This window comes from Scomber japonicus, chromosome 16 (genome assembly GCF_027409825.1).
Source record: "Scomber japonicus isolate fScoJap1 chromosome 16, fScoJap1.pri, whole genome shotgun sequence".
NCBI lineage: Eukaryota > Metazoa > Chordata > Actinopteri > Scombriformes > Scombridae > Scomber > Scomber japonicus.
Genome location: NC_070593.1, coordinates 27,422,842 through 27,437,559, shown reverse-complemented (window position 1 = coordinate 27,437,559; position 14,718 = coordinate 27,422,842). Strand labels below are relative to the sequence as shown.

The window sequence follows — 14,718 nt, the reverse complement described above, 5'->3', positions numbered from 1 at the left end:
TAATAAATCAGAATAAAAAAAGGAATATCACAAAAAGTAGCACACAATAGATATAGAAACACAGAGAAAAATAGGTTAAACAACAATAAAACAATTGAATCAAACCAGTTTTAAAAAACAGCTTTGTTTATTTGATTTAATTGCTGAAGTAGCTGAAATAGCTGTTCACTTTTTTGTTATGCTTGCCACATCAGGATGTTTGATATTCTTTCTGTGCGACTGCCTTTATATGATGTAACTTGATATCAGAGATCTTCAGCTGTCATTTTCCATGGCAGATAGAGCACCTGTAGAAAAATGACCAATAAAGGTCATACCTTCTCTTGACTCTCTCCCTATATTCATTTAATGCTCCCTTCTTCCTCGCCTCTACCCACTGATTGTATTTAATCAATGTCTCCCTTGTAGTGACTGCTCCAATTTACCTTAATGTGTTAAAATGTGTTAAAATGGACTATTCATTTTAGCTGTCTAAGTTGACTTTTATATTTTGAAGGTACCTCTTACTAAAATGATTTAGTTTCTTAATATATTGTTTTATTGCATGTGCATTCACATGTTGATCAAGTAACATTAAACTATTCATTACAGACAGTATGTCAAATAAGAAAGGAACAGAGAGGACAAGTGTTAAAAGGGTAAGAAATGAACAAAAAGGAAAAAGGATGTTCATGGTTTAAGGTTTGGCTATATGTATCAGCAATTATTAATGATGAAAATCAATAAAATGATTGATAAGTAACGATGGTAGAATGGTTATCTTGATTTTGATCAGAATGATTGACTTCATACAGAATATTATCAGTTACAAAAGAGGAGAGAGAGATGTGACAGTGACAGATAAGCACTTTATTTAAGAAGCACAATCAAAAGCTTTCGGTAATGCACTTTATTTTAAAATGTCATCTTTATTTGATACAAAAAAGGAACATTTATTTATTAATTTATCTTTTATTCTTCCAAGACAGATTTCTTACCATATAAAGATGGGTAACTGACATAACCACACCGTACTGCACATAATTCAACATACAACATGAATAAATAAGTAATAATAGATAAATAATAAAATGACAGACTGCCGGGTCGGTCCGTCATATCTCACCGCGTGAGCTCATCTCCATAGCAACGGCACATCAACAGTACTTGCTAACAGCACCTGCTAACAGCTACATTACACTACTGTGCTACTTACAGGACGGAGAGGAAGATGGAGGGAGCCAGGCAGACACATAAACGAGTTTTTATCAACAACATAGACTCCTACGCGTCTAAATGTATTGCCAAGGTAAATGTATTTTAATGTGGACTGTCACAATGAAGTTAGTGGAGCTGCCAAAGCCTGAAGTTAGCAGCACGGCTAACTTAGTATACGCTTTACCTAAAGTGAACTACAGCCTTATCTCTCTTTGCAGTTTCTATCCGAGAATGTGATGAAAGCACCTGATGGAGAGATGGAGAGTGAGGAAGAGGAGGAGAGGATGATAGCAGGAGGTTTCCACATTGTTGGAACAGTTTCTGACAGATGTGAGGAAGACAGAGAACATGTGTTAGAGGAGTACTATGTAAGTATTTTATTAACAAAAGCTCTCCAATATAATGATATACTGTCAATTAACATTTAAGAACAGGATTTATTCATTTTTTTTAAATATTCTTGATATTCCTTCTTGTATATAAGCAACTGAACAGGGATGATGAGCTTCTTCCAAAACTGATGGAGTGTGACATCATTATTTACAACGTTACCCAGCATGCTGATCAAGTAGAAGAGGCTCTGTGGGCTGTTTCAGGTAGGCAAGTGTCTGTCACTTTGTGATCACTGTTGTTTAGTAGGGGTGGGAATCACCAGAGGCTCCATGATACAATATTATCACCATACTTCTGTCAAGATACAGTATTATTGCGATTTTAAATATATTGCGATATGCTGCGATAAATATATTGCAATTTGCCTTTTTTCAACTGCAAACCTCACCAGAAAACAAACTGGAGCCCTCTAGTGGACTGAGAAAGCAATTGATTTTATTATTCTAGTATCAAAAACTTACATTTTCATTTCCAACTTATATAAGAAATTATCAATATTTTGCGTCTGTGTATCACTACAATATTGCCAGGCAAAATATGCTGTATCGATTTTTTCCTCCAACTTCTATTGTTTAGTGTCTTCTGTCCTTAGATTGTTCACACATTGTTGGAGGAAATGTTTGTGTTTGAGCTACTGTGCTGCTGTCCATTCACTTAAAATGAGCAGATGTGAGCATGTGTGAGCAACTACAGACATGTTAATGAACTCTTTTTTGCTGCCATGTGATTTTTATGTGACATATATGCTCCTCACACACAGATACAGTCTGTGTCAATACTTGTTCATTATCGACCTTTACATTTCTTTTCTGATCAGTGATCCATTTTTTATATCTGAAAATTGTGATGACCTCATCAGTTAAATACTTTTCACACTGTCATTCTAATTTCAGTCCTTTTGTATTTAGTTAATAGCAACATAGTATAAGCTTATTGGGAGACTAGACAAAAGAGAGCTAAAAACTTACCTCTTCACTCCAGCCTTTTATTAGTGTTTCTATCAGTCATCTCTACACTGATGCACTACTGAACTTCTTTTAAAATGCTGAATTTTACTTGTTTTTATATATTGTATTTACTCTATGTTTTAGCTGCTTTAACTGTGTACCATTTTTACTATTTTACTATAATAACTATTTTTATTTTCCATCTTATATTACATTATTTTCTCAATTTCTTAACATTGTTTTATTGTCCTTTTAGGTCCTTTTAATATAAAGCACTTTGTGTGTGTCATTTCTTTTGTTGTAAAGCTGCATTTCTTTCAAAGTTATAGTTATAATAACAGACTTAATGAATTGAAGTTGTGACATCTTTTGTGTTGTATTTTCAGCCCTTCACAATAAAATGGGCTGTTTCGCTGGACAGAAGATGTTCATCCTTGTCTCCACGGTGATGACCTGGGGGTCCAGTAAGCCGGTCAACCTTGTGAGTGTGAACATAGAGGTGCTCTGTGTGTTTGTGTTGCATACACATCAGACACACACACACATCACATAGAGCTATTACAGCTAACATCAACAGATTCTATACACAGTCATTGCAAAGATGTATCTGTTATCTATTTATGTATGTGTATTTGCTCATTCTTGCTTATATTTAAATATATAATATATATAAAAAACTACATGTACACAGGATGATTTGGAGCTTCCTTTCACTGATGAGGATTTCAGGAGAAGAAGAGCACATCCTAACTTCACACAGCACATCAACCTGGAGAAGAAGGTGGTCAAGATGGGCAAAACTGTGAGTTTCACATTCTAATTCAAACGTTCGCACTTGACACATTTTACCGAGCCATGACCCCGTAACACCCTGCTTCATGTTCTCTCAGGACAGAGCGTTGTTCTCTACATACGTGGTGGCATCAGGACTTCAGTACGGGATGGGAGAGCAGATCTTCCACTTTTTTTTCAAGGTGAGAATTTATGACGTGTGTAGATTGTTGCTTTTACTCTCTTTCTCTTTTTATATCAGTGTATCAGAAGAAACTCCAGGTGTGAATCCCAACTAGCATCCTCTGGAGCCACGACAAACAATGTGTCTACAAACATACACAAGAAATGAAAAACTCTGAAGTGTGCAGAATGGAAAAGAGATCATTTATATGCTCAATACATCTCTTGTCAATCTGCCTGTATTCATTTTGATATCCATAGTGTACAAGTGCAAAGTTTGCCCATTATTGCATAGCCCCTAATCTCCAAAACAAAGCACGATGCACAGTAAGAATCAGCAGAATTTACCCTTTATAAAAATGTCCATAAATATCTTAAAATACACTTTGAAATCATAGAATAAAAATGTTCCTTATAACATGAGATCTTGATTCATAATCATTAAATGCATAGCTTTTTCCCCCTCCAGTAAAAGTACATCTGCCCATCTTCATACAGCTGCATTCATGTCTGTGTGTAAAGTGGAAGTCTTGAAAAGCAAACACAGTGTGTAACTACATGAAGCAGACAATCTGTAAAACAATCAGTGATCAAATCAGTGAAAATGTGTCTGTATTTTATTTGATTGGCACTCTCAATACATCACGTCACATGGTGTGGCTCAGAATGTCTCATCAGCATGTTTTTACTCATCCATCCATTCATATTATAGATGTATTTGTGCTTCATTGAAAACGTTTAGACATAAAGACAGGTCTTCTAGGGAATGTGTAGTATTCACATGCAAAATTGTGGCATTTCTAAATAGCCTGTACATGTAAGACATTAAAGAACAAGCTAAGACACAGGTCTAACTATGAATTGGTAAGTAAAGTCCAGTAAAAACCACTGGAGGTCATCAAATACAAGATTTTCAGGAGGAATCACAGTAAGTTGCTCTTTGAAGTTGACTCATATTCACCATTCCATTATCATCAGTGCAAAAGTGTGAATTAGTTTAATCAGATTATACAGTAAGAGTAGAAGTAAGTGTGAGCACCTTATTGAATGATATTGTGTATTGTTAGATGTCGTGGCTCGGCGATGAGAAAGCAATACCTGTCTTTGGAGAGGGCAACAACATCATCCCTATGATTCACATCAATGACCTGGCAAGGTGGGACACACACACACACACACACACACAATACAAATGTTTATTCTTAATAGCTTCCTTGAACATTTATTGATAGGAGAATATAGATATTGCCTTAATTTGTAACACATTTGCTCTTAATACTTAAAATGTCTTAAATGTAGTTTTTGATATCTAAGATCTAAAAATGTGTTAAAATATGTGGAATTATAAGAGTTAAGACATTACATTTGATTTGAGTGTAATTATATTTATTCAGTTTAATTTATCATTATTACCATTATTTTCTGATTATTTTACATAACCAACCAATCAACAACATGTGACACTTTTCTGCATTGAGTACTTGAAAAACTTACAACATGGTAATGCATACTGTTACTGCAGTGACATGATAGTATTTTTAAAAGTCATTACATTTGTACTTAAAAATGTGCAGATACCCTGTTGTCTAACAACAGTGTGATTTCTCTGTGTTTCAGTGTGATTCAGAATGTCATTGAGTATCAGCCCAAGCCTTACTACCTGCTAGCTGTGGACTATTCCAACAACACCATGGAGGAAATTATGAAGGTGTGTGTGTGGCAAGTTAATGATAATCACAGTATATACTGTATGTGTGTGTGTGTGTGTGTGTGTGTGTGTGTGTGTGTGTGTGTGTGTGTGTGTGTGTGTAAAAAGTCTTAAAACATGTTCCTATGAGTGTGAGACATGTCATCAAGCTCTTCTTCTTCATTCTATAATCATGTAAAACTACTTAAATGTATAAGATACTGCAAACAAGTAAGTTAATCTTTGTGTAGATAAACTCACTAAGGCTGGACCATATGGACAGAATCACATATCACAATGTTTTTGACCACATACCTCGATATCGATATTTTGACAATATTATAGGGATGATGCAATGAGATTATTGATAAATAATCATCAGTAATGTGAATATAATGACTAAGTGGATAAAGGCAGATAATAGAAAAGTCTGTTAAGCTCATAAAATTACATTTTTACTGTAATGCAGCCTTTAAAATCAGGAAAAGACACTTTGTTCCATATCACCATATTAGGATATTCAAAATCTAAGACGATATCATAATATTGATATAATATCGATGTATTGCCCAGCCCTAATACTCACCTATATCTACAGTATATACACATCTGATATGTTACCTGAGATATAAAGATGATGGTGATATTTGCCATGTTTCTCCTTCAGACAGTTGCCTCTGCTCTTGGACCAGGGAAGATCCAGAAAAGGCCATTTGAGGAAGCTTACCTCACACAGGACCTGAGTGTATGTTACACCTAGAAGATTCAAATCATACTGTTCTCTCTTTAGACAAACCCAGGCTAGCTGATCCCCTCTACTTCCAGTGCTTCCAGTGACATTTTGAAATTTGTTGTTCCCAAAGTAAGAACTGAATTGGGAAAGAAAGCTTTTAGGTTTTCGGCACCAGATGATTGGAACAATTTACTATCTGAATTTCATCTCCAATACCTCGTACCCTTAACTGAATTTAAAGCACTGGTGAAAACTCTGGAGTCCAGGTTGTCTGTGTGTAAGTGTTTTATATGAGTAAGTTGTAATGTGTCTGATTCTTTTACTGTAACGGTGTTGCTGCTGTCTTGGCCAGGACTCTCAATGGGACTAACCTGGTTAAATAAAGGCTAAATAAAATAAATATGCTAAGCTAACCACATCCTGAAGATCCACTGACTTGTCATTCCCTCTCAACAGGTGATGGAAGTTGATTCTATGAGCATTAACCTTCGTATGGAGGCTGTCCACCTAAAAGAACCACTCTCCATCAACTGGGTGTGTAAGTCTGGTCTGGTGGAGAACATGGAGCTGGTGGTGGAGGAATACAGACAGACCAGAGGACTACTGGTGAGTGCTGCACAGAGACAAAGAAACACTAGTGCTGTCTTTAACTTCATGATAGTTTCATGGTAGTTTTTGTTTCTCTTTAAGCTGCATTGAATAATCAGTGTTGTGTGTTGTCTGCAGCCCATCCGTGTGTGTGTGCTGGGTCCTCCAGCTGTGGGGAAGAGCACAATGTCCAAAAACATCTGTGAACATTACAAGCTCCATCACATCACACTGAAGGAGACCATCTCTGATACCATCTCTAAACTGGTCTGCTGCTTTGCTCTTTTAAACCTAACTGTGTTTTTGTTTTTTGCCACTAGGGGGCAGCAGAAAAATCTGAAAACACAACATCAGCTTATAAAGTTTAATATTCACTCTCCTTTTAGTTGTGACTTCTCTTTATCTACTAAGTTCTTCCCTACATTCACCAGCTACAGTCACTAAAGCATCTCCATAGAGCTGCAGTGTTCATCTCTACAGACTCCCTCATAGTTCACACAGTCAGTGGATCTAATACTGATCATAATAATGTCACACAGTTCACTTTCTATTATTTCTAGGAAGATACTGTGAAGAACATTGATCCTGATGCAGAGAATGAAGAGTCTGCAGCTGAGGCTCAGGAACTGCTGAACAGCATTAGAGAGAGTATGGAACAGAATACAGGTACACACACACACACACACACACACACACATACTTTAAAGTCTTCAAATGTGTTCTTAAAAATATGCAGATAATCTGTAAGTTTTGATATTCAGTTTAGAATAAGAGAATTAGAGTTTATTAAAATGAGTCTATATGGTCTATTCAGTTCTTGTTGCAGTTCAGTGCTGTTAAGCTGTATCTCTCTTTCTATCATTTATATGTCATAACAAGTTATTGAACAATTATTAAGATATTTCTAGGATAACTGTACTGTTTTTGCAGTTCCTACAGGTGATGATGATGATGTATATGATCTTGATTATGAATACAGTCTTACATTAATTGTACATATAATGATATCAGCATGATGTAACTCATTTGATCTCTATTTATACCTTATTATTTGTCATGATGACCAATATAAAATCAGGATATCTCAGACTTTGCTGCTTGAAGTTTCACAGCTTCATGATAGTACAGTATTAAATCTGTGGATCAGCAGCTCATCAGCTCATTTGTCCAGCAGGTCAGCTGGATGAGCAGCTGCAGGTGAAGGTGCTGAAGGATAAGCTGATGTCTAACCCCTGCAGAAACCAGGGCTTCGTTCTGGACGGCTTCCCTGAAACATACGAACATGCTAAAGAACTCTTCTATGGTTAGACACAGACACAAAGCTCCTACTGCTCTCTGGATTACATGGATTCATGCAATACATACAGTACATATAGATCTGTATTCTCTTTATTTGTTAGCTGAAGATCAGGAGTCAGAAGATGGGTCGTCTTCATACAACAACAAGTTGATGCCAGGTCTGAAAGCAGCAGAAACACCTCTTTACTGTACTGTCAGTGGTGTTTGTGACAGTGTTGTTGTGTTGTTGTGTGTGTGTGTGTGGTACAGAGTTCGTCCTGGCTCTGGATGCGTCAGACGTCTTCTTGAAGGATCGGGTGATGAACCTACCCGAGAGGCTGGTGCAGGAGAACAACTACGAGCAGGAGAGCTTCCTGCAGCAGCTCGCAGGATACAGAGAGAGCAGCACAGAAGAAGAAACGGTCGTCAACTACTTCGATGAGTCGGACATCACTCCTCTGTACCTGGGTAATCACACGCAGCACTAGATGTTTCTGTTATGTCCATCAGTTTGAATTATTTACACTTTGTCCCTGAGAAATCATGTTATAGTACATAAAATACCTTTGAGGCTTGGCTGCTGTTGCTATGGAGAAGAAAGCAGTCAGAGGTGTGAAGGTGTGTTTGGTGTTTTTCTCTTTATTGGAGGGTTGTGAGGTGACAGACAGAGAATGTAGAGAGAGATGAGACGACATGTAACAGGGATCACTGACTGGAATCAAACAAGAGACGTAGCACTTCTGTGGAGTGAACAGTAACCATTAGGCTAGCAGGGAACACACTATTCCTTCTTTTTTGGATTGTTTTTTCTTTTTTATCATGCAGAAAAATAAGTTGTTAAAAAGTACATGAAGAAATAATGACCGTCAAAGCTAACTGATGAAAACAAAGGAAAACAAGAAGCATAAACACAAAGTGAGGACAAAACCTTTAGTTTAATTAAATAAGTTTGGTTTAGTTTAGTGAGTTTAGGTTAGTTTAGTTTAGTATGCAACAAGAAGCACAAACACAACAAGTGTAAGGCAAGGCAGTTTTATTTATATAACGCATTTCATACACAATGGCAACTCAATGTGCTTTACATAAAACAGAAAAACGTGATTTGAGACACATTAAAACATGCAATTAACCCCCCCACGCCCCCCCCCCCCCCCTTAATAATAAAAATAAAGTACAGAAAAATAGAAAGAGAGAAATAAAATGCTAGAATAGAGAGTGTAGACTGATGAGCAGACAGAGGACAAAACAGAAAAGTTTAGATTAGTTTAGTTTAGGATAGTACGTTTAGTTTAGTCTATTAAGTTTAAGTTGGGTTAGTAAATTTTGATTAGGTTAGTAAGTTTAGGTTAGGTTAGTAAGTTTAGGTTAGATTAGTAAGTTTAGGTTAGGTTAGTAAATTTAGGTTAGATTAGGTTAGTTTAATTTAGTAAATTTAGTTTAAGATAGTTTAGGTTAGTAAGTTTAGGTTAGGTTAGTAAGTTTAGGTTAGATTAGTAAGTTTAGGTTAGGTTAGTAAGTTTAGGTTAGATTAGTAAGTTTAGGTTAGGTTAGTAAGTTTAGGTTAGATTAGTAAGTTTAGGTTAGGTTAGTAAGTTTAGGTTAGATTAGTAAGTTTAGGTTAGATTAGTAAGTTTAGGTTAGTAAGTTTAGGTTAGATTAGTAAGTTTAGGTTAGATTAGTAAATTTAGGTTAGGTTAGATTAGGTTAGTTTAATTTAGTAAGTTTAGTTTAAGATAGTTTAGGTTAGTAAGTTTAGGTTAGGTTAGTAAGTTTAGGTTAGATTAGTAAATTTAGGTTAGATTAGTACATTTAGGTTAGATTAGTAAGTTTAGGTTAGATTAGGTTAGTTTAATTTAGTAAGTTTAGTTTAAGATAGTTTAGGTTAGTAAGTTTAGGTTAGATTAGATTAAGTTAGTTTAATTTAGTAAGTTTAGTTTAGTTTAGTAATAACTTAGTTTTCAATGAAAATCCTGTATTCAAATAAAATAAATTTGGGAGTGACCAATAAGTTCACTAATCGTTATAGAATAGATAAGAATAGAATAAAACTTTATTGACCACAATGGTGGAAAATTGAACACAAAATTATGGCGCTTTTCCACTATACAGTTCTAGCACTACTCGGCTTGACTCTACTCAGTTTGATACCTGGAACAACCTTTTCCATTACTATAGTACCTACTCAACGTAGGCGGGGTTGTCATAGCACGGCTGTGTTAAACTGCCGTGACTTCGTGACACAAACACATAAACAATGGAGGACATGGAGGCGATGGTGTACTTGCTGCTGTAAAAGTACCAGGTACTATCCCTGATGGAGAAGCAAAAAACCCTGAGTCGAGTCGAGTAGTGCTAGAACAGTATAGTGGAAAAGCGCCATTAGAAGTCTGATGGTCTGCATGAACAGAGTGGCCTGGAATGGCGTCAAGTTCCCGTCCTGAATTATTGTCCCAGTCCTTCCCCTTATTAAACTGCTTAATGTTTGAATCTGTAGTTTATATTTTCATCACTTTATTTGAAATCCCCCTCTCATGATCCTCTCTGAAATCACACAAACCTCTTTATTGATGTTTTGCTCATCTTTCCACCTTTAGTCTTATGTTCTTTAACCAGCTGACATGTGATCATACTGGAAACAAATTGGCCTGTGAGACTGAAGAAAGATTCATGAGTTTCAATGATTCTAAGCACCATCATATACTGACAGCAAGTCTCTTTACAGCCATCTGAAGCCATGTGCAGTCTCTTTTGGAATGACGCTGCTCACTGTCAAGGCTCGATTGTTTCAGCTTAATGCGAGCAGAGCCAGACTGTTGCAAAAATAAAAACCACAGAAACCTCCGTGCTTACATGTGCATCAAACTTGGCGGTGGTAATGAATGATTCTGTACAGTTTCTAATGCGAGTCAGCTGCTGTGTTGAACATTGATACATTGAAAACAGTTGACACAGTCCCGTGAAGAGCCGTAGATCACTTTAAAGCTTCTCTCAATCTGCTCGTAAATCCTTCAAAGACGCTCCGTTCAAAGCGCTCCTCTCCTGCTGTGTCTGTCCAAAACACTGGGTAACCGGGGGCAACGGGCACGCAGGGTCAGCGTTTAAGAATCGAGTTGTTTTCGCGTGTAAAACTGTCAAATGGAATGGAATTAAACTTTTAAGGTGATTTCAGGTTACTTTGGAAAAGAAGTACAACATGAAAAACAGCTTTTGACCTTTAACTCCATCAGTTTTCCATCTACTGTATGGCGTACAATCCCTTCTTCTTCTTCTTTTTTTCACATTGCCTCTAAGGTCTCATGATGAGTGTATGAGCTTGACCATGTTATGTTAATGAAGTGCCCTTTAATCCTAATATCTACAGTTCATGCAATATATCATAATTGTCAATATTAAATCTTATAAGATAATTAAAAACTGAATATTTCATCCCTTTACACATTTGAACTATAGTTTAAATGTTGAATAAGGACACAAAAAACTATTTTATGTAGTTCCATCCTCAGAATATAAATGAGGCTTTACGAACAGCAAACACTCAGTTTAAGTTTTTTTATTGTGTGTTGTAATAAACGTTTCTGCCTCTAGAGGCTGCTAATGAGACATTAAACTTCTTGTTTAATAGTATATAAACATTTTAATAGTATATACTATTTTTTACAGTATTTAATAGTGTTTTTATTGATGTGAGTACATTTGAGCATAGTCATCATTCCTTCTAGTAATTGAATTACATGAATTGAGTGCTTATATTGCCCACTTGTCATTACAGATATTTTATTATCCTCACCCACCCAAGTATACAGTATACACACATAAGGCCCACGGGCCAAAACCGGCCCGCTGAGGGGTCCACTCTGGCCCACTGGATAACTTGGCAAAGTATGATAAACTAAAGATAATTAAAGAATTTGCCATCCAGTGTCTTGAGGTAACTTTCTTTCTCATTTTGAAAGAGACAAATCATTGGTGAGAAAGAAACTTTGATATTACACTTATGACATATACTCTTAACTGTCATTACAACAGCAGTGTGTCTTTTTACAACACTGTATACAGACACACTGTACAACTATATGATAACCTGGTTTACATGTCTTTGATGCTGATGAAGCAAAAAAATCACTCATGACTATGACTTATATCAGTCTACCACAGATTCACTACCAGCTGATATCTATCTGTTACATCACTGTTCGTTCTCTCCAGAGATCACCAACGACGATGAACCCGACTGCCTGCTGCTGATGCAGAAGATCTTTGAAACGGTGGGCCTGCCCCGGAACTATGGCCCCAGCAGCCAGGAGGTGCAAGAGGAGGAGAGGAGGAAGACCGAGCAGAGGATGAGGAAGGAGGCACAGGAGAAAGCTGAGGAGGAGCAGAGGGAGGCGGAGGAGGCTCAGCAGAGGACCGAACGCTGGGAGGAGTGGGTGAGTGCTGGAGGTTTGGAGAAGGTTGGGTAACCATCTGCCTTGATAGGTTTAGGGTTGAGAGAAAGGAGAGAGAGAGAGAGAGAAAGAGAGAGAGAGAAAGAGAGAGAGAGAGAGAGAGAGAGAGAGAGAGAGAGAGAGAGAGAGAGAGACGAACAACATTGAAAATAGTAGAAATATAATATCCAACACATCTGGGGTTACCCTGTAAGTCCACTGGAGATATGAGGTAAATAATGTCTGTGTTGTTCCTGAAAACCTCTGAATCACATTTTTGTGGGGTCTCCAGAATTTAGCCAATTTATAAATGTTTTAAACATAATTAGTGTATTGAATGTAGTGATCAGCACTGTGGATGAGAAGGACTCAGCTGTACAGGCAGTCCATTTGAGGAAGAAACAACTTTAGAGTCAGCTTTTTTCAGTCAACATGAACAACTATCACTGCATCACTCACTATTGATACAACATTTAGAAATGTCAGTTTAGTCAGACAAACCTCCAGGTTAGACTAACTTATTTGGAAGAGAAATCAAACAGAGGAACATCCATCACAGTGTACAGATCTAATTCCTACTTTAGCTTTAAACTTTATATACTTACTGTACGCTGGTTGTGTATGCAGCAAGGGATTGTTAGCAGCGTTAAAGGGTCACTAAAAGACTCACTTTTAGTTTAAATGCAAAGTAAAGGCTGGGTATTTTTTATTCATCTTGTCTTAACTCATATTGCACATTTGAATCTGCTCAGAAGACAAAGAGAGAAGGGCAGCATTACTTTGTGCAGCTCACTTTTATACGTGTCACAGTAGTCTCAGTCAAGGTCAGTATGAACTAACAGTTAAAACTAGCTCACCACACTTTAAAACACATCTTTGGACAGCAGCTCTATCTGCAGACAGGCGACCAAAGATTCTCCCCTGACTGAAATCCAACCAGTCTGACAGTTAGATTGTTGATTGATCAGCTGATTACAATCAAAATGAATTAGTAGTTGTGACCTCAAACCATTATAGGAGACAAATTTGGGGTTAAAATCAAGTGTAATTCATAGAATGTCCTCCCAACTTCAGACTGCTTGTATTTATTGACCTGATCTTACTTCTTTTCATCACTGTTAAGCACAAAATAATCATAACTAAAGAATTAATGGATGTACTACAGTTGTACTGAGATAGAACTGTATGTTGAGTTACTTGTACACATCTATTGCATGTTGTGTGTGTGTGTGTGTGTGTGTGTGTGTATCAGTCTAAGGCTTTAGAGGAGACCAGGCAGCAGGAGGAGGAGCTGCTGGAGGCTAAGTCGGTCCCGATGAGGAACTACCTGATGGAGCACGTCATGCCCACTCTGACACAAGGTCTGATGGAGTGCTGCACAGTCCAGCCCCAGGATCCCCTGGACTTCCTGGTAATAAATCCACCACCTCATTCTTTATATCTGATGATGAGGACTGCCATCATGAATGTATATCTGATGATCTGTTTTGGTTTGTCTCATTTCAGGCGGAGTACTTGATAAAGAACAACCCCCTAAACTACTAACAGTGGAGATATTTGACATTATTTACAGGAAGCACAGATGAAAACGAGTGAAATAAAACATGTTTTTTCTTCTTAATTGTGCTCTTTAGGATACTAAACTGAAGTCAGTTCCATGCAGTTTTGGGACTCATTGTAACATTTCAGCTTCGTGTCCCCCCTCCGATTCACGCTGAGATTTTGATTAGGTCTGATTTGTAAGTGGCCCATTCTCCACCCCTGTTGTATTTTACACACAGCTTTTGTTTGGGCTCTTGTGTGCCGGCCATCACTTAAAAGCACACCCTCTCTCTCTCCCAAAATATATTTTAAAAAAAGCGGATGAAAGTGCGTATGAAGCCGAAAGCTAATTAGGAAGTTAATTTGCATAATGAACTTGGTAAACTCCAAAGTAGACACGCTCGGGTCATAATTGCTTTGATTTGGCTTTCCGATTTCCAGGAAGGATAAATGTTACAAATGGCAGCTAATTTGTGTCTCTATCATGTTGCCACTCTCCAACTCCAAAGTGTACATAATTGGTTGCGACGGAACACCAAATTATTTCATTGTACGTACTTAATCACCACATGGGGAAATTAGTTGAGTTTATTTGGGAAACATTGGGACGCAAGCTGCTGCAAGACAATTTCGAAAGCCACCATCTGTGTGTCCCAGGTAGACAAACACAACACAACGCAGAGTTTTTCCAGGAAGTGAAGCGTAGGTTCAGACAGTGCTCACGAAGTATGATCCGAAACATGGGGACAATATTTAGTTTTATAGCTATGTGAGGATTGTAACTGCAGCAGAGTGTCTCCCTAAGAAGTGGCTCTTCCTTTACCACTCCATACTGTATGTGTTATTGCATGAGCAGATGCACGTAACAGGAACTCTACCTTATCAAGTGTTATCATTAGTGGATAGAGAGAAGATTTGAACAATGAATCTCAAGCAACACCCTTGAAATATGTTCATGAGTGGTCAAAGTTGAAG

General features: G+C 37.3%; 1 protein-coding gene across 1 annotated transcript; it reads left to right on the top strand.

The window, feature by feature from the left end:
* Nucleotides 1-1,210: 1,210 nt before the first annotated feature.
* Nucleotides 1,211-13,746, top strand: ak7b (adenylate kinase 7b). Its single transcript, XM_053335216.1, has 18 exons — nucleotides 1,211-1,288; nucleotides 1,416-1,565; nucleotides 1,682-1,793; nucleotides 2,924-3,018; nucleotides 3,229-3,339; nucleotides 3,428-3,511; nucleotides 4,559-4,647; nucleotides 5,109-5,199; nucleotides 5,846-5,923; nucleotides 6,368-6,517; nucleotides 6,638-6,766; nucleotides 7,060-7,165; nucleotides 7,674-7,802; nucleotides 7,900-7,956; nucleotides 8,048-8,245; nucleotides 11,984-12,204; nucleotides 13,454-13,612; nucleotides 13,708-13,746. Exons 1-18 carry the CDS (start codon nucleotides 1,211-1,213, stop codon nucleotides 13,744-13,746), a joined length of 2,076 nt encoding a protein of 691 aa, XP_053191191.1.
* The last annotated feature ends 972 nt before the right edge of the window (nucleotides 13,747-14,718 follow it).